Source organism: Salmo trutta, chromosome 8 (genome assembly GCF_901001165.1).
Source record: "Salmo trutta chromosome 8, fSalTru1.1, whole genome shotgun sequence".
Lineage (NCBI taxonomy): Eukaryota > Metazoa > Chordata > Actinopteri > Salmoniformes > Salmonidae > Salmo > Salmo trutta.
This window is the reverse complement of record NC_042964.1, coordinates 26,200,462-26,220,150: the sequence shown is the minus strand read 5'-3', so window position 1 is coordinate 26,220,150 and position 19,689 is coordinate 26,200,462. Positions and strand designations below refer to the sequence as shown.

At 41.9% G+C, this 19,689-nt stretch overlaps 1 protein-coding gene across 1 annotated transcript in view; it reads left to right on the top strand.

The window, feature by feature from the left end:
- The window catches only part of LOC115198604 (wiskott-Aldrich syndrome protein family member 3), a 67,523-nt gene that overhangs the window by 36,740 nt on the left and 11,094 nt on the right, over positions 1-19,689 (top strand). The window contains 2 exon segments of the mRNA XM_075074289.1: positions 17,638-17,791; positions 18,494-18,611. Of these exon segments, the coding sequence (XP_074930390.1) occupies positions 17,638-17,791; positions 18,494-18,611 (272 nt within the window).

The following is a 19,689-nucleotide window of genomic DNA, read 5'->3' as shown; positions in this document are numbered from 1 at the left end:
TCCCACCTGGATAAGAGGATCACCATAGTGCCCTCCAAGCTCATCACTAAGCTTTCCCAAAAACACTATAGTGAATACTGTTGTATAGAAATATAGTAATACTACAGTATGCTATAGTATTTTGTGGCCTACTACAGTGGTGTGAGCTGTACTGTGCCTTAGCTGCAGTGGAGTAGTGAAGTGACCCAGCTTTTCTTAGAGATTCAGGAGGGATGAACACAAACACAGACACACACGCACTAGATTCAGGAGGGATGAGCGACCACCTGAGAGAGTGGCACTGTATTACACGACTAATAATAACCTTGCCTCTGTCATATCCTCCACTCCTCTTTTCTCCTCCACGTGTCCTCCACCTTTCTATTCCCTGTTTTCCCCTCTTCTCTCTGGCACCCCTCTTTTGTCCTTCTTCCCTTTCATATCCTATTTCTTCTCTGCTTCTCCCTTCTAGTTTTTTAATCTGCTTTCCTCTTCTCTCCTGTCTCCTACTCACCCATTCCATCCATACCTTACACACTGTGTGCTGTTAGAGTAGTATCTCTCTTTCAGTCCCCATAGGAATGCATTGTCTCTTCAGCCACATAGAGAAGCACTGTATTGGCAACCCACAGGGAGTTGCATTGTCAATGTGATGGCTAAGCACTCTTTTTGTGTGTGTGTGTTGTGCGTGCGCGTGCGTTATAAACTCTCGACTGTCTGACCTTCAAACAAACCAGCCACGTGCGTTTGTGTGTCTGCTGACCTTTTTCTAGCCTGTAGAGGTGTCAGACTCAACGGATAGGGGTGAGTGCTTTTTAAAGTGTGTGTGTGTGTGCGCACGTGTGTACGTTCGTTTATGCATACATGGGTGCATGATTTAGGTTGTGGTTGTTGTTCCTGTGGATATTTGGTTTTGGACTCTGGCTTTGTGGTTTGTCTGCTTGAATATTTTGGTGTGTGTGTCAGTGGCTTTCCTCCTGATTATTAATCGATGAGCCTCGTGCTGTGCTTTCGTGTGTGTGTGTGTGTTTTCTGTGTGTATCGTGTGTGTCTAAGTCCCGCTGACAGATGTAAAGACAAAGGGACAGACGTCTGCAATGATACATGGGAGGGAGGTATTTGTATTTATTAGGGATCCACATTAGCTGCTACCAAGGCAGGGGTCCAAACACATTAAGGCACTTACCTAAAACAAAAGATAAAACGGTACATCCATAAAGCATTATTGCACCGCTACATACACTATATATACAAAAGTATGTAGACACCACTTCAAATGAGTGGATTCTGCCATTTCAGCCACACCTGTGTATAAAATCGAGCACACAGCTCTGCAATCTCCATAGACTAACATTGGCAGTAGAATGCCCTTACTGAAGAGCTCAGTGGCTTTCAACGTGGCACCGTCATAGGATGCCACCTTTCCAACAAGTCAGCTCGTCAAATTTCTGCCCTGCTAGAGCTGCCCCGGTCAACTCTAAGTGCTGTTATTGTGATGTGGAAACATCTAGGAGCAACACTGCTCAGCCGCAAAGTGGTAGGCCACACAAGCTCACAGAACAGGACTACCGAGTGCTGAAGCACGTAGCGCGTAAAAATCTGCCCTCGGCTCATTACCGAGTTCCAAACTGCCTCTGGAAGCAACATCCGCACAAGAACTGTTTGTCGGGAGCTTCATGAAATGGGTTTCCATGGCCGAGCAGGCGCACACAAGCCTAAGATCACCATGCGCAATGGAGTGGTGTAAAGCTCGCCGTCATTGGACTCTGGAGCAATGGAAATGCCTTCTCTGGAGTGATGAATCACGCTTCACCATCTGGCAGTCCGACGGATGAATCTGGGTTTGTCAGATGCCAGGAGAACGCTACCTGCCCGAATGCATAGTTCCAACTGTTAAGTTTGGTGGATGAGGAATAATGTCTTTGGCTGTTTCATGGTTCAGGCTTGGCCCCTTAGTTCCACTAAAGGGAAATCTTACCGCTACAGAAAACAATTCTAGACGATTCTGTGCTTCCAACTTTGTGGCAACAATTTGGGGAAGGCCCTTTCCCCAAACTGCTCAGCCGATGTGGAAGGTCGGCGTCACTTCAGCGGGACAGTTGTAAATCATGCAGCGCCTTGTGTCACCATTGCAGATTTTAGAGAAACAACAAATGTCTGTACATAGAAGTGTCTTATATCGGCTGAAAGCTTAACAAGAATTGAATATAACTGCATTGTCCAATTTACAGTAGCTATTACTGTGAAAAAATTCCATGCTATTTTTTGAGGAGAGCCAAACAACCAAACACTTTTCATTGCGATAGGTTTGATAAATTCACCTCTGAAGGTGAAATGTGTACTTACATCCTGAAATCTTGCTCTGATTTATCATCCAAAGGGTCCAAGAGATAACATGAAGTGTCGTTTTGTTAGATAAAATCCTTTTTCATATCCTTAAAAGGTCCATATAGCATGCATGATCAATTTTGTATTTCCACAGGTTCAATTTGCAAATAAAGGAATCTGTGACAATCTAACCACAAACGTTGTTTCAACCAGGCAAATCACGTTCGTATGTATTCCTCCGAGATCCTAGAACATAACCAGACTTCACTATATCATTAGGGGTGTGGTATAACCTATAGGACGCCAAATTTGGTCAGAGAGCGACGCCTTCATGGCACACCGATGACGCGGCCGGTCTTCATTTGATCGACTGTATCTTTGTCAAACAAAGCTAGCTAGATAGCCAATGAGCTGGGCTGAACGGGAGTATCCGGAAACCCTGTATCTGTCGCAAAATGTAGATGCTAACGTTTTGCGACAGCATGCCTTTTCCTTTTGGACAAAAATTATAAGAATGTTCAGTTATGAAAACTGGTTGTTTTGCAAATGTTGAACTTATAATATGGCTGCTAATACTGGAAAGTCAAAGTATACAGATTTGATGATATTCTTGCAGAAAAATGTAATATGAATGCAAATGTCTCCTTCACGATTTGCCCAATGTACCTGGGTGACTTCACACTAAATGTCATGTAGTTTGCTCATACTTCAAGTTATCCATCTGAAACGTTGCACATACACTGCTGCCACCTTGTGGACATAATCGGAATTACAACCAGAGTGATGGCTAGAACTGGGACCTTTCTCTTGCATTTCAAAGATGGTGGTAGAAAAATGTTTTTGTTTTTTCTTAGCATTTTCTTCTACCAGATCTAGTGTGTTATTCTCCTACATTCAATTCACATTTCCACAAACTTCAAAGTGTTTCTTTTCAAATGGTACCAAGAATATGCATATCCTTGCTTCAGGGCTTGAGCTACAGGCAGTTAGATTTGGTATGCCATTTCATTTTAGGCAAAAATTGAAAAAAAGGGGGCTATCCAGCACAGCTTGCGCGCTGCCCCAGAATTCTATGGCACGTTATTAAGTGTCAGCCATTGTTGCCATTAATGCTAGTTAGGGCTAGTTTGACCACCAGAGGGCATTTTTGAGAAGCATTTGACTGTTTATATTGGCTGTACTAGAGCAGTGGTTCCCAAACCTTTTTATAGTCCCGTACCCCTTCAAACATTCAACCTCCAACTGCACCAGGGTCAGCGCACTCTCAAATGTTGTTTTTGCCATCATTGTAAGCCTGCCCCACACACACTATATGATACATTTTTTAAACATAAGAATGAGTGTGAGTTTTTGTCACAACCCGGCTCGTGACAGAGCTCTTACAGGACCAGGGCACAAATAATAATCAGTCATTTTGCTCTTTATTTAGCCATCTTCTATATAAAACCTTATTTGTTCATCGAAAATTATTAACTCACCACAGGTTAATGAGAAGGGTGTGCTTGAAAGGATGCCCATAACTCTGCAATGTTGGATTGTATTGGTGAGTCGGTCTTAAATCGTTTTCCACACACAGTCTGTGCCTGTATTTAGTTTTTATGCTAGTGAGGGTCGAGAATCCACTCTCACATAGGTATGTGGTTGCAAAGGGCATCAGTGTCTTAACGGCGCGATTTGCCAAGGCAAGGAACTCTGAGCACAGTCCTATCCAGAAATCTGGCAGTGGCTTCTGATTAAATAAAATTTTCACAGAACCGCTTTTTGCAATTTTAATGAGGCTCTCTTATTCAGATATCAGTAAGTGGACTGGAGGCAGGGCATGAAAGAGATAACGAATCCAGTTGTTTGTGTCGTCTGTTTCGGGAAATACCTGCGTAAATGCGCACCCACCTCACTCAGGTGTTTCGGTATATCACATTTGGCATTGTCCTTAAGCTTAAGTTCATTTGCACACAAAAAAATCATACATTGATGGGAAGACCTGTATGACATCCTAGTTAATGCAGACAGAAAAGAGCTCCATGGTCGCTGCCCATATCATTGCATAATGCAGAAAATACACGAGAGTTCAGGGGCCTTGCTTTAACAAAGCTAACCATTTTCACTATAGTGTCCAAAACGTCTTTCAATCCGTCAGGCATTCCCTTGGCAGGAAGGGCCTCTCGGTGGATGCTGCAGTGTACCCAAGTGGCGTTGGGAGCAACTGCTTGCACGCGCGTTACCACTCCACTATGTCTCCCTGTCATGGCTTTTGCGCCATCAGTACAGATACCAACACATCTTGACCACCAAAGTCCATTTGATGTCACAAAGCTGTCCAGTACTTAAAAAATATCCTCTCATGTTGTCCTGGTTTCCAGTGGTTTGCAGAAGAGGATGTCTTTCTTAATTGACCCCCCATAAACATAACAGGCATATAGCAGGAGCTGTGCCAGGCCCGCCACATCTGTTGACTCATCCAGCTGTAACGCATATAATTCACTGGCTTGTATGCGAAGCAGTAATTGTTTCAAAACATCTCCTGCCATGTCACTGATGCATCTTGAAACAGTGTTGTTTGATGAAGTCATTGTCTGTATAGTTTTTTTGGGCCTTTTCCCCCAGCATTGTCCCAGCCATATCCGCGGCAGCAGGAAGAATTAAGTCCTCCACAATAGTATGGGGCTTGCCTGTCCTAGCCACTCAGTAATTCACCATATAAGACGCTTCCAGCCCCTTCTTATTAATTGTATCCGTTGCGTTTATACATGTCTTACTACTCGAAAGTCATCTTAATTCTTGCTCAAACTCACATGGCTTATTTTTCAAATGGTTTTGTTTCTAAATGTATGCACATTTAACTTTTTAAAAACAAAATTATGTGAATCACATTTTTATTTTGCGTACCCCAGTTTGGGAATACCTGTACTAGAGAATATTCAACCTTTTTCTTTGTAAGAACAAAGTATATGGGATTGATTTTAAGAAATGTAAATGAAAAATTATACATCTGACAGAACGCCTAATTCAGTAACACTAAACAAGGATTAGATAGAGGCAGAGGTTATAGGAAGAGCCATGGATGTATAGCTGAGGGAAAGGTGGAAAGTATCTGGGGAAACTACAGTACCTTTTAATTTAGCGAGAAGAAAATATGAGAATAAGAAAGAGAACGTTTTGTTAACGTGGGGGGGAGGCTGGCTTTCAAAAGTTGGCACTGTTCAACGTGACCGGTCGGGAGTAGGCTACTAAGTGACTGCGAGTGAATAGCAAAATAATCCTAATATTTCCACACCCTAATTGTAGGCTAACCAATACCCAAACAGAGATTCAGTGAAAAATGTAAATCTAATTGCTTTATGAAGACCAGTCCCCATGCTTGTCTCAGAGCAGCGCGAAACGGTGCTGAAATAGTTGACGCGGGTAGGCTATTGCTTCAAATTCTATTATAACAATTGGATGACTTTGGGTGTTCCAGTAGGCAACAATTTGTTGCCTTATTTAGCCTGCTTTATCCTTAAAAGAACTCCAGCACAGAGAAGAGAAAGGGGCCTTAAATAATTAAACAATAAAGCAATTGAATTCACAAATGCATTTAACTGTTTTTAATATTGGCCATCAACCAAAAACACAGCATCTACCATGGTATTCCATTTCCAGCGAGACTATTCAAGCCATCGACTCACTGATGGTTGAAGATGATGAGCGATCGGCAAAGGCAATCTGGAATCTGCTGGCATCACGGCACAACATCGCTCTAATCACAGTCAGAAGACCGTTGAAGAAACTTGAGTGGACTTATGGAAAGGCTCTGTAAGACATTTTATTTATACACACACACACAGTGGCAAGAAAAAGTATGTGAACCCTTTGGAAATAACTGGATTTCTGCATAAATTGGTCATAAAATTTGATCTGATCTTCATCTAGATCACAACAATAGATCTGTGCATATTTGTTAACAACAGCTGGTGCACGAAATCTAAGGAAGTCTCTAGATTTTGCTCACCTGAAGTAGAGTAGAGTAAATTGCAGGCCACACTACTTGCCTAGAGAGGTTTCCGCTATACTTTTCGTGGCTGTTTATTTACCACCACAGACAGATGCTGTCTGATGAAATATTCAAACAGGAAACCACTCACCCAGAGGCGGTGCTCCTAGTGGCCAGAGACTTTAATGCAGGGAAACTTAAATAGGTTCTACCAAATTTCTATCAACATGTTAAATGTGCAACCAGAGGGAGAAAAAAATTCTAGATCACCTGTACTCCACACACAGAGACCCGTACAAAGCTCTCCCTCGCCCTCCGTTTGGTAAATCCGACCACAACTCTATCCTCCTGATTCCTGCTTACAAGCAAAAATTAAAGCAGGTAGCACCAGTGCCTATAAAAAAGTGGTCAGATGAAGCAGATAGCAAAACAGTCCTGTAGTTTAGTATCACAGACTGGAACATGTTCCGGGATTCTTTCTGATGGCATTGAGGAGTACACCACATCAGTCACTGGCTTTATCAATAAGTGCATTGAGGACGTCATCCCCACTGAAGCCATGGACTATAGGCAACATTGACACTGAGCTAAAGAGTAGAGCTGCCGCTTTCAAGGTGCGGGACTCTAACCTGGAAGCTTTAAGAAATCCTGCTATGCCCTGCGACGAACCATTAAACAGGCAAAGCGTCAATACAGGGCTAAGATTGAATCATACTGCTCCGACGTTCGTCTTATGTGGCAGGGCTTGCAAACTATTACAGATTACAAAGGGAAGCACAGCCGCGAGCTGCCCAGTGACACGAGCCTACCAGACGATCTAAATCACTTCTATGCTCGCTTCGAGGCAAGCAACACTGAGGCATGCATGAGAGCGTCAGCTGTTCCGGACGACTGTGTGACCACGCTCTCTGTAGCCGACGTGAGGAAGACCTTTTAAACAGGTCAACATTCACAAGGCTGCGGGGCTAGACGGATTACCAGCATGTGTGCTCCGGACATGTGCTGACCAACTGGCAGGTGTCTTCACTGACATTTTCAAAATGTCCCTGACTGTGTCTGTAATACCAACATGTTTCAAGCAGACCACCATAGTCCCTGTGCCCAAGAACACAAAGGCAACCTGCCAAATTGACTACAGACCCGTAGCGCTCAAGTCCGTATCCATGAAGTCCTTTGAAAGGCTGGTAATGGCTCACATCAACACCATTATCCCAGAAACTCTAGACCCACTCCAATTTGCATACCACTCAAACAGATCCACAGATGATGCAATCTCTATTGCACACCACACTGCCCTTTCCCACCTGGACAAAAGGAACACCTATGTGAGAATGCTATTCATTGAATACAGCTCAGCGTTCAACACCATAGCACCCTCAAAGCTCATCACTAAGCTTAGGATCCTGAGACTAAACACCTCCCTCTGCAACTGGATCCTGGACTTCCTGACAGGTCTCCCCCAGGTGGTGAGGATAGGTAGCAACACATCTGCCACGATGATCCTCAACACTGGAGCCCGTTCACCCACGACTGCATGGCCAGGCACAACTCCAACACCATCATTAAGTTTGCAGACGACACAACAGTGGTAGGCCTGGTCAACGACGAGACAGCCTATAGGGAGGAGGTCAGAGACCTGGCCGGGTGGTGCCAGAATAACAACCTATCCTTCAACATAAACAAGACTAAGGAGATGATTGTGGACTACAGGAAAAGGAGGACCGCGCACGCCCTTATTCTCATCAACGGGGCTGTAGTGGAGCAGGTTGAGCGTTTCAAGTTCCTTGGTGTCCACATCACCAACAAACTAGAATGGTCCAACCACACCAAGACAGTCGTGAAGAGGGCATGACAAAGCCTATTCCCCCTCAGGAAACTGAAAAGATTTGGCATGGGTCCTGAGATCCTCAAAAGGTTCTACAATTGCAACATCGAGAGCATCCTGACTGATTGCATCACTGCCTGGTACGGCAATTGCTCGGCCTCCGACCACAATGCACTACAGAGGGTAGTGCGTACGGCCCAGTACATCACTGGGGCTAAGCTGCCTGCCATCCAGGACCTCTACACCAGAGGAAGGCGTCAGAGGAAGGCCCTAAAAATTGTCAAAGACCCCAGCCACCCCAGTCAGACTGTTCTCTCTACTAACACATGGAAAGCGGTACCAGAGTGCCAAGTCTAGGACAAAAAGGATTCGCAACAGTTTTTACCCCCAAGCCATAAGACTCCTGAACAGATAATCAAATGGCTCCCTAGACTCTTTGCATTGTGTGCCCCCCCAACCCCCCTTTTATGCTGCTGCTACTTTCTGTTTATCATATATGCATAGTCACTTTAACTATACATTCATGTACATACTACCTCAATTGGCCCGACCAACCAGTGCTCCCGCACATTGGCTAACCGGGCTATCTGCATTGTGTCCCGCTGCCAACCCCTCTTTTTCGCTACTGCTACTCTCTGTTCATCATATATGCATAGTCACTTTAACCATATCTACATGTACATACTACCTCAATCAGCCCGACTAACCGGTGTCTGTATATATATATATATATATATATATATATATATATATATATATATATATATATATATATATATATATATATATATATATATATATATATATATACTACCGTTCAAAAGTTTTGGGTCACTTTTGTAAAGAAACATTTTCTTGACAATTTGCATTCTCTACGTCACCCAAACGCACTTTTTAAACGTTTGGATAATAAAGCATTTAAAGGCTGACGTTGGTTGATTTTTAATACTTCTGACAGCCAAAATTCTAACTCCACCCATAATTTTGGGACTTTTGTAAACATTCCCTGAAGGCATGGAGTTTAGGACCTACTGCAGCCCTAAAACATATGGGTTCCAAACAACCTTTCCATGATGGGCTATTAGCAGGAAAATAGACTCTTCAACCTTTACAAAAGGATAGCTCGGGCTACTGTAGGTGTGAAAAAAAATCCCCCAACTTGCAATGTATGTGACATACTGGTAGAAATGAGGTAAAACCAATTTAAGTTTGCCTGCATTAAAGTCCCCGGCCACTAGGAGCGTTGCTTCTGGATGAGCATTTTCTTCTTTGCTTATGTCCTTATAGAGTTGGTTGAGTGCGGTCTTAGTGCCAGCATTGGTCTGTGGCGGTAAATGAATGGCTTCGTATAATATAGATAGTGTGGTCTACAGCTTATCATAAGGTACTCTACTTCAGGCGAGCAATACCTTGAGACTTTAACTTCTTACGGATCATTGGGACGCTAGCGTCCCAGCTCAACAACATCTGGTGAAATTGCAGAGCGCCAAATTCAAGTTACAGAAATCGTAATATTAAACATTCATGAAAATACAAGTGTCATACATCATTTAAAAGCGTAACTTCTTGTTAAGCCAGCCTATTTGTCAGATTTCAAAAAAGGCTTTACGGCGAAAGCACACCATGCGATTATCTGAGGACAGCGCCCCGCACACAAAAGCATTACATACATTTTCCAACCAAGCAGAGGCATCACGAAAGTCAGAAATAGCGATAAAATAAATCACTTATCTTTTGAAGATCTTCATCTGGTTGCAATCACAAGGGTCCCAGCTACATAACAAATGGTCCTTTTGTTTGATAAAGTCCTTCTTTATATCCCAAAAAAGTACGTTTCATTGGTGCGCTTGACTCAGTAATTCACCGGTTTCCCTCGTTCAAAATGCATACAAATGAATCGCGTAAGTTACCAATTAACTTCTTCCAAACATATCAAACAACATTCCTAATCAATCCCCAGGTACCCTAATATGTAAATAAACGATCAAATTTAAGACGGAGAATACTGGAGACCATTACCGGAGATAAATAACGGAACGTGCAACAAACACTACAGCCAAAATGGGAGCCACTTAGAAAAACAAAAAATTCTAGCTCATTTTTCAAAAAACAAGCCTGAAACTCTTTCTAAAGACTATTGACATCTAGTGGAGGCCCTAGGAACTGCAATCTGGGAGGTCTTCCTTTTTTATTCCCATTCCCAGCCATTGTAATCAGTGGTGAGCTGAAAAAAAGCAATTCTGGATGGATTGTCCTCAGGTTTTCACCTGCCATATCAGTTCTGTTATACTCAGACATTTTTTTTGACAGTTTTGGAAACTGTAGAGTGTTTTCTATCCAATACTGCCAATTTTATGCATATCCTAGCTTCTGGGCCTGAGTAACGGGCAGTTTACTTTGAGCACCTCATTCATCCAAACGTCCGAATACTGCCCCCTAGCCCGAAGAAGTTAATATTAGACATCACGCACCAGCAGTTGTTGACAAATAGACACACACCCCCACCCCTCATCTTACCAGACATAGCTTCTCTGTTCTGCCGGTGCATGGAAAATCCTGCCAGCTCTATATTATCCGTGTCGTCGTTCAGCCACGACTCGGTGAAACATAAGATATTACCGTTTTTAATGTCCCGTTGGTAGGATAATCTTGATGGTACGCCATCGATTTTATTTCCCAATGATTGCACATTGGCCAATAGAACGGATGGGAGTTTACTCGCTTGCCTACAAATTTTCAGAAGGTAGCCCGACCTCCACCCCCTTTTTCTCCGTCTTTTCTTCACGCAAATGACGGGGATTTGGGCCTGTTACCGGGAAAGCAGTATATCCTTCCCGTCAAACTCGTTAAGGAAGAAAAAAATATTCTTCCAGTTCAAAGTGAGTAATCGCTATTCTGATGTCCAGAAGTTATTTTCAGTCACAAGAGATGGTAGCAGCAACATTATGTACAAAATAAGTAAATAAAGAAGTTATGTACAACGCGAAAAAACAAACAAATGGCACAGTTTGTTAGGAGCACGTAAAACGTCAGCCATCCCCTCCGGCGCCATTATACATCTTTGTAGTGACTGGGTCTATTGATACACCATCAAAAGCGTAGTTAATAACTTAGCCATGCTCAAAGGGATAGTCAATGTCTGCTTTTTTATACCTATCTACCAATAGGTGCCTTTCATTGCGGCGCATTGGAAAACCTGCCTGGACTTTGTGGTTGAATCTGTGTTTGAAATTCACTGCTCGACTGAGGGACCTTGTAATTGTGTATGTGGGGTACAGAGATGAGGAAGTCATTCAAAAATCATGTTAAACACTATTACTGTCCATGCGTCTTATTATGTGACTTGAACATCAAATGTTTACGTATTGAGGTTTGCCATAACAAAGGGGTTCAATACTTATTGACTCCAGACAATTCAGCTTTACATTTTTATTAATTTGTAAAATGTTCTAAACACAATTTCAGTTTGACATTGTGTGTGTTTGTAGGCCAGTGACGAAAAAATCTAAATTTAATTAATCAGTTTATAATTCAGTTTGTAACATGATGTAGGAAAAGTCAAGGGGTGTGAATTCTTTCTGAAGTGCGTGAATTGGACAATATTGCTGTCCTGCCTGAGCATTCAAAATGTAACGAGTACTTTCGGGTGTCTGGGAAAATGTATGGGAGTAAAAAGTGCATGTTTTCTTTAGGAATGTAGTGGCGTTAAATTGGTCAAAAATATAAATAGTAAAGTACATAAACATTTGAAGATGGAAGTTTACATACACTTATGTTGGAGTCATTAAAACTCGTTTTTCAACCACTCCACACATTTCTTGTTAACAAACTATAGTTTTGGCAAGTCGGTTAGGAGATCTACTTTGTGCATGACACAAGTAATTTTTACAGCAATTGTTTACAGACAGATTATTTCACTTATAATTCAATGTATCACAATTCCAGTGGTTCAGATGTTTATGTACACTAAGTTGACTGTGCCTTTTTAAACAGCTTGGAAAATTCCAGAAAATGTCATGGCTTTAGAAGCTTCTGATAGGCTAATTGACATCATTTGAGTCAATTGGAGGTGTACCTGTGGATGTATTTCAAGGCCTACCTTCAAACTCAGTGCATCTTTTCTTGACATCATGGGAAAATCTAAAGAAATCAGCCAAGATCTCAGAATTTTTTTTGGAGACATCCACAAGTCTTGTTCATCCTTTTGGAGCAATTTCCAAACGCCTGAAGGTACCACGTTCATCTGTACAAACAATAGTACGCAAGTATAAACTCCATGGTACCACGCAGCCGTCATACCGCTCAGGAAGGAGACGCGTTCTGTCTCCTAGAGTTGAATGTACTTTGGTGCGAAAAGTGCAAATCAATCCCAGAACAACAGCAAAGGACCTTGTGAAGATGATGGAGGAAACGGGTACAAAAGTATCTTTAACCACATTAAAACAAGTCCTATATCAACATAACCTGAAAGGTCACTCAGCAAGGAAGAAGCTACTGCTCCAAAACCGCCATAAAAAAGCCAGACTACGGTTTGCAACTGCACAGTACAGATCATACTTTTTAGAGAAATGTCCTCTGGTCTGATGAAACAAAAATAGAACTGTTTGGCCATAATGACCATCGTTATGTTTGGAGGAAAAAGTGGGATGCTTGCAAGCTGAAGAACACCATCCCAACCCTGAAGCACGGGGGTGGCAGCATCATATTGTGGGGGTGCTTTGCTGCAGGAGGGACTGGTGCACGTCACAAAATAGATGGCATCATGAGGAAGGGAAATTATGTGGATATATTGAAGCAACATCTCAAGACATCAGTCAGGAAGTTGAAGCTTGGTCGCAAATGGGTCTTGCAAATAGACAATGACCCTAAACATACTTCCGAAATTATGGCAAAATGGCTTAAGGACAGCAAAGTCAAGGTATTGGAGTGGCCATCACAAAGCCCTGACCTTAATCCTATAGAAAATTTGTGGGCAGAAGTGAAAAGGCGTGTGCGAGCAAGGAGGCCTACAAACCTGACTCAGTTACACCAGCTCTGTCAGGAGAAATGGGCAAAAATCCACCCAATTTATTGTGGGAAGCTTGTAGAAGGCTACCCAAAACTTTTGACCCAAGTTAAATAATTTAAAGGCAATGCTACCAAATACTAATTGAGTGTATGTAAAGGGATTTTTTACTCTGAATAAATGCCAGGAATTGTGAAAAACTGAGTTTAAATGTATTTGGCTAAGGTGTATGTAAACTTCTGACTTCAACTGTGTGTGTGTTTTGTCAGTCCCTTAAAACCTGTGGGCATTTCACACCACTGTGCAGCGATCCAGGATCTCCCAGATGGTGCTGTAACACACGCACACACCCTGGCAGACTATTGTACCATTTCAACAGATAAAGTCAATATAATGACTGCTACTAACATATCTTTACCTTTTGGAGATTTGAGGAACATATGGATTATGTTAGGACATGCTATATGTAACCCTTAATGTGCTGTGATCTTAATGCTGATCCTTCCATGGTTCCCCATTATCCGTTCTGCCATGGCATGGGGTGTCACTGGCCACACTGTACCCTAGGGAGAGCACTGCTCCCTGGGCATGATTAGATGGATGGATTTGGGGGTGGTTCCATGGCTTGGGTCTTTTGTTATTGTCATAATCCCTTCTTTCAGAGCTGGGAGGCCACCACACACTGCAGCCCATTTAGAGCATTCCTCCCTGAGCATGATTTGTTGGGTTAAAGGTGTAGGGTCATGCCAGGGGTGATTTAAGCCACACTAAGCTGATAATAAAGGTAAAGCACAGCTGTTACTGTTGCTTGTTACTGTATATGTTGTAATGTATTGTTCACTGCCCAGAACTTGACGACTGGAGAAATTGTACTGTATATGTATTGTATCCCTCTTTTCAGTTATGTTAGTTACCAGTGTGTTTTTTTGCTGATACAGAGTAAGCCTGGTGCTGGACTAAAGAGCACGCTCCATTGATGTAGCTTTTTAGTCCAGGACTATGCTTATCTGTGTCTAGGACACCGCTCCTCAATATATACAGTACCAGTCAAAAGTTTGGACACACCTACCCATTCAAGGGTGTTTCTTTATTTGTACTATTTTCTACATTGTACAATAATAGTGAAGACATCAAAACTATGAAATAACACATATGGAATAATGTAGTAACCAAAAAAGTGTTATATAAAATATTGTGATTTGTTTTTGAGATTCTTCAAATAGCCACCCTTTGCTGACAGCTTTGCATACTCTTGGCATTCTCTCAACCAGCTTCATTAGGTAGTCACCTGGAATGCATTTCAATTAACAGGTGTGCCTTGTTAAGTTAATTTGTGGAATTTCTTTCCTTAACGCGTTTAAGCCAATCATTTGTGGTGTGAAAAGGTAGGGGGGGTATACAGAAGACAGATCAAATAAGCAAAGAGAAACGACAGTCCATCATTATTTTAAGACATGAATGTCAGTCAATGTAGAAAATGTCAAGAACTTTTAAAGTTTCTTCAAGTGCAGTCTCAATAACCATCAAGTGCTATGATGAAACTGGCTCTCTAGAGTTCAGGGATGCAAACTAGTCACCTTTTGGCGAAATTCGACGTTTTGAATCCAAAATAGGTGGAGCAGTACTGGCTGTATCCAAGGCTCAGCCAATCGTTTACTTAACCTCTTATGGCTAGGGGGCAGTATTTTCACGGCTGGATAAAAAACGTACCCGATTTAATCTGATTATTAGTCCTGCCCAGAAACTACAATATGCATATAATTATTAGCTTTGGATAGAAAACACTCCAAAGTTTCTAAAACTGTTTGAATGGTGTCTGTGAGTATAACAGAACTCCTATGGCAGGCAAAAACCTGAGAAGGTTCTGTTCAGGAAGTACCCTGTCTGAACATTTCTTGCCCTTGTTGATTCTCTCTATCTATTACAAGGGATCTCTGCTGTTATGTGACACTTCCCACATCTCCAATGGGCTCTCAGAGCCCGGGAAAAACAGGAATGACGTAATTCAAAGCCCTGGCTGAAACACACGAGTGCTTTTGCTGAGTGGTCTATCAGAGGAGAAAGGCTTAGGCGCGTGACCTGCCCCGCCGCCGTCTTTCGGTTTACAGACATGCAGATTCCCGGTCGGAATATTATCGCTTTTCTACGAGATAAATTGCATAAAAATTGATTTTAAACAGCGGTTGACATCCTTCGAAGTACGGTAATGGAATATTTAGAATTTTTTGTCACGTTCTGCACCATGCGCACGACCGTGATTTACCATTCTGATAGTGTCTAGAACGCACTAACAAAACGCCAACATTTGTTATTGAAGTAGAAGTCCTGGGAGTGCATTCTGACGAAGAACAGGAAAGGTAAGACCATTTTTTTTATAGGAAATGTGATTTTGGTGAAGGCTAAACTGGGTGGGTGTCTAACTAGCCCGTGATGGCTGGGCTATGTACTTAGAATATTGCAAAATGTGCTTCATCCGAAAAGCTATTTTAAAATCGGACATATCGAGTGCATAGAGGAGTTCTGTATCTATAATTCTTAAAATAATTGTTATGCTTTTTGTGAACGTTTATCGTGAGTAATTTAGTAAATTGTTAGTAAATTCCCCGGAAGTTTGCGGGGGGTATGCTAGTTCTGAACGTCACATGCTAATGTAAAAAGCTGGTTTTTGATATAAATATGAACTTGATTGAACAGACATGCATGTATTGTATAACATAATGTCCTAGGTGTGTCATCTGATGAAGATCATCAAAGGTTAGTGCTGCATTTAGCTGTGGTTTTGTTTTTTGTGACATTATATGCTAGCTTGAAAAATGGGTGTCTGATTATTTCTGGCTGGGTACTCTGCTGACATAATCTAATGTTTTGCTTTCGCTGTAAAGCCTTTTTGAAATCGGACAGTGTGGTTAGATTAACGAGAGTCTTGTCTTTAAATAGCTGTAAAATAGTAAAATGCCACTATAGTAAAATGCCACTATAGAGGTGAAGGGAACATCACACACTTTCCCTCTTTCTCACTTTTGCTGGCACATTTTGTAGAAATTGTTTAATGTGCTGTGTAGCCCAAAGATATTGTTTTTGTTGTATTGAACTTGACAGTAACGTGTATGTGTGAGAGAGTGGGATTATAATTTTTGTGCACTTGATCGATGTCTTTAGTGGCCACTATAATATAGCAAAAATAGAATGCCTGTTTGTTTCATTCTATTTCTACTTTAAGATGGGGTTTTTTCCCCCAAGTGCAATATTTATGTGTGTGTTCACAAGCGTTCTGTTATAAAGGCTGTCATGGCTAACTGCAATATTAGTGTATTATCTTTTTTTCAAGACTTGATAGTCATTTGCAGTAAAGTCTAGGCAACAAATAACATTGAATTGCTTTCTTTACATTTTTTTAGCTGTGAGTTAGGTTCACATTAACCACTTTTTATTTTACACACAGAGACTGATCATGTTCACGAATTGATGCAAAGAAACGACTACTAAAGGACACCAATAAGAAGACGACTTGCTTGGGCCAAGAAACACGAGCAATGGACATTACACCAGTGGAATTTGTCCTGTGGTCTGATTTAGTCCAAATTTGAGTTTTTTTGTTCCAACCGCCGTGTCTTTGAGGCTCTGAGTAGGTGAACGGATGATCTCCGCATGTGTGGTTCACACCGTGAAGCATGAAGGAGGTGATGGTGTAGGTGTGCTTTGCTGGTGACACTGTCCATGATCATGGCTGCCACATCATTCTGCAAAGATATGCCATCCCATCTGGTTTGCGCTTAGTTGAACTATCATTTGTTTTTCATCAGGACAATGACCCAACACACCTCCAGGCTGTGTAAGGGCTATTTGGCCAAGTAGGAGAGTGATGGAGTGCTGCATCAGATGACCTGGCCTCCACAATCACCCGACCTCAACCCAATTGAGATGGTTTGGGTTGAGTTGGACCGCAGTGTGAAGGAAAAGCATCCAACAAGTGCTTAGCATATGTGGGAACTCATTCAAGACTGTTGGAGTAGCATTCCAGGTGAAGCTGGTTGAGAGAATGCCAAGAGGTGTGCAAAGCTGCCATCAAGGCAAAGGGTGGCTACTTTGAAGAATCTGTTTATCACTTTTATTTGCTTACTACATGATTCCATATGTGTTATTTTATAGTTTTGATGTCTACACTATTATTCTACAATGTAGAAAATAGTGAAAATAAAGAAAAGCCCTTGAATGAGTAGGCGTGTCCAGACTTTTGACTGGTACTGTATGTATGTTATTTTACTGCTATAGGGATGTAATTTACTATTATGTGTTGATTTTTAACCCTACCTTTTTTCACTCTTTGTGCGGTGCACAATGCAGAGAACACCGGAGTGGAGAATAATCATTTAATTACCATAGTGAATTATTGTAATGTTTGTTTGTGTCAATTAATACCTTAAGGGATGGGATGCCAATTGGCGATTTGACACGAAAATAAAATGTAATTCATTCATATACACCATAAATGTGCTGATGGTTTTGTGTGTGTCTGTCTGTCTTCTCCAGTCTCTCTGCAGGACATCAACATGCGTAAAGCGTTTAAGAGCAGTACCATCCAGGACCAACAGGTGGTCTCACGGACCTCAGTCCCCAACCCTGTGGTAGAGATGTACCATCGCTGTGACAAACCTCCACCTCTCAACATACTCAGTACCTATAGGTTAGTACCTTTTTAGTATACTTATCTTCTAGCCTGACTACCCATCCACATCAATCTGGCCAAACACCACACCCACCAGCATTTCTTCTCCACAATGAGTCTGGATTTGCTTTCCTCCCTGACGTCTTGTAGAATGCAAACACATTCTGACTGTTTGAATTGGTCCCGGAAACCGATGGGTTGGGCCAGAGCCGGCCTGGCCTAACATCATTGGCTTTGATACTCTGATTGGTTAGAGATTATCCAATGGCTGATTAATTTGTTTTGTACACTGCCCTTCATTTTGACGATAGGCAACTTATCTCCTATTGGTTAGTTAGACCTCTGTCCCCAACCCTGTGGTAGTGATGTACCATCGCTGTGACAAACCTCCACCTATCAACATACTCAGCCTCTATAGGTCTGTACCTCAGTATACTCAGCCCCAATAGTCAGCCTGTAGGTCAGTTAAACCACCACCTCTCTGAAAGCATACAGGTAAGATCATCCTCACCATTGCTGTGAATCCCAGTCTGATGCTGAGAAAGGCACATCACTGACCCAACACTGTGAATGACTAATGCAATAGATGCAATGCACCTGACCCATTTCGATCTCTCTCGTCTTCCCTTCTCTCTCTCTCTCTCTCTCTCTCCTCTCTCTCTCTCTCCTCTCTCTCTCTCATCTCTCTCTCTCTCTCTCTCTCTCTCTCTCTCTCTCTAGGGATGATAAGAAGGATGCGTTGAAGTTCTACACAGACCCCTCCTACTTCTTCATGCTGTGGAAAGAAAAGATGCTGCAGGCCACGGAGGACAAGAGGAAGGAGAAGAGACGACAAAAGGTGTGTGTGTGTGTGCGCGCAAGTATGCAGGTGCGTGTGTGCTCGGTCTCTTCATTCTCTCTGTCACTGCCTCTTTCTCTCCCCCTCTTTCTTTCGCTCTGTGCCTCTGGTAGTTGTCTAATTGCTGATAGTGATTGTGTTCAAACATGTCAAGTCAACTTCTGTCACTAGAGTCACTCCAGTGTGTGTGAGGGTGTGCTGAACTTTACTATACTGTATGCTTGGATGGGGAAAGCGAGAATGTCATCCATTACTGCTTCACTGCTATGTTTTTTGCATCTCCACATGCTTCTGTTTATCATTCTGTCTTTATCTCACATTCCATTTGCTTTGCTGCATTATAATCCGGACCGTGTGTGTTGAACTCAACCACACTCTCACGCCCATTCTACTTCCCATTCCCTGAGAAACACAACCCCTCTTGCTGTCTAAAGACAACTTCAGTTATAACCCCTCTCTCGGATATCTACAGTGCATTCGGAAAGTATTCAGACCCCTTGACTTTTTCCACATTTTGTTACGTTACAGCCTTATCGTAAAATGCATTACAAAAAAAAAAATCCTCATCAATCAGTTTTGAAAAAGGTGGCCAGTAATAAACTGGTCCTAAACATCTCTAAAACTAAGAGCATTGTATTTGGTACAAATCATTCCCTAAGCTCTTGTCCTCAGCTAAATCTGGTGATGAATGGTGTTGCTGTTGAACAGGTTGAGGAGACTAAATTACTTGGTGTGACCTTAGATTGTAAACTGTCATGGTCTATTAGAGGTCGACCGATTTTATGATTTTTTTTTTTCAACGACGATACCGATTATTGGACGACCAAAAGGCCGATACCGATTAATCGGCCGATTTTTATATATATATATTTGTAATAATGTCAATTACAACAATACTCAATAAACACGTTTATTTTAACCTAATATAATACATCAATAAAATCTATTTAGTCGCAAATAAATAATGAAACATGTTCAATTTGGTTTAAATAATGCAAAAACAGAGTGTTGGAGAAGAAAGTAAAAGTGCAATATCTGCCATGTAAAAAAGCTACCGTTTAAGTTCCTTGCTCAGAAC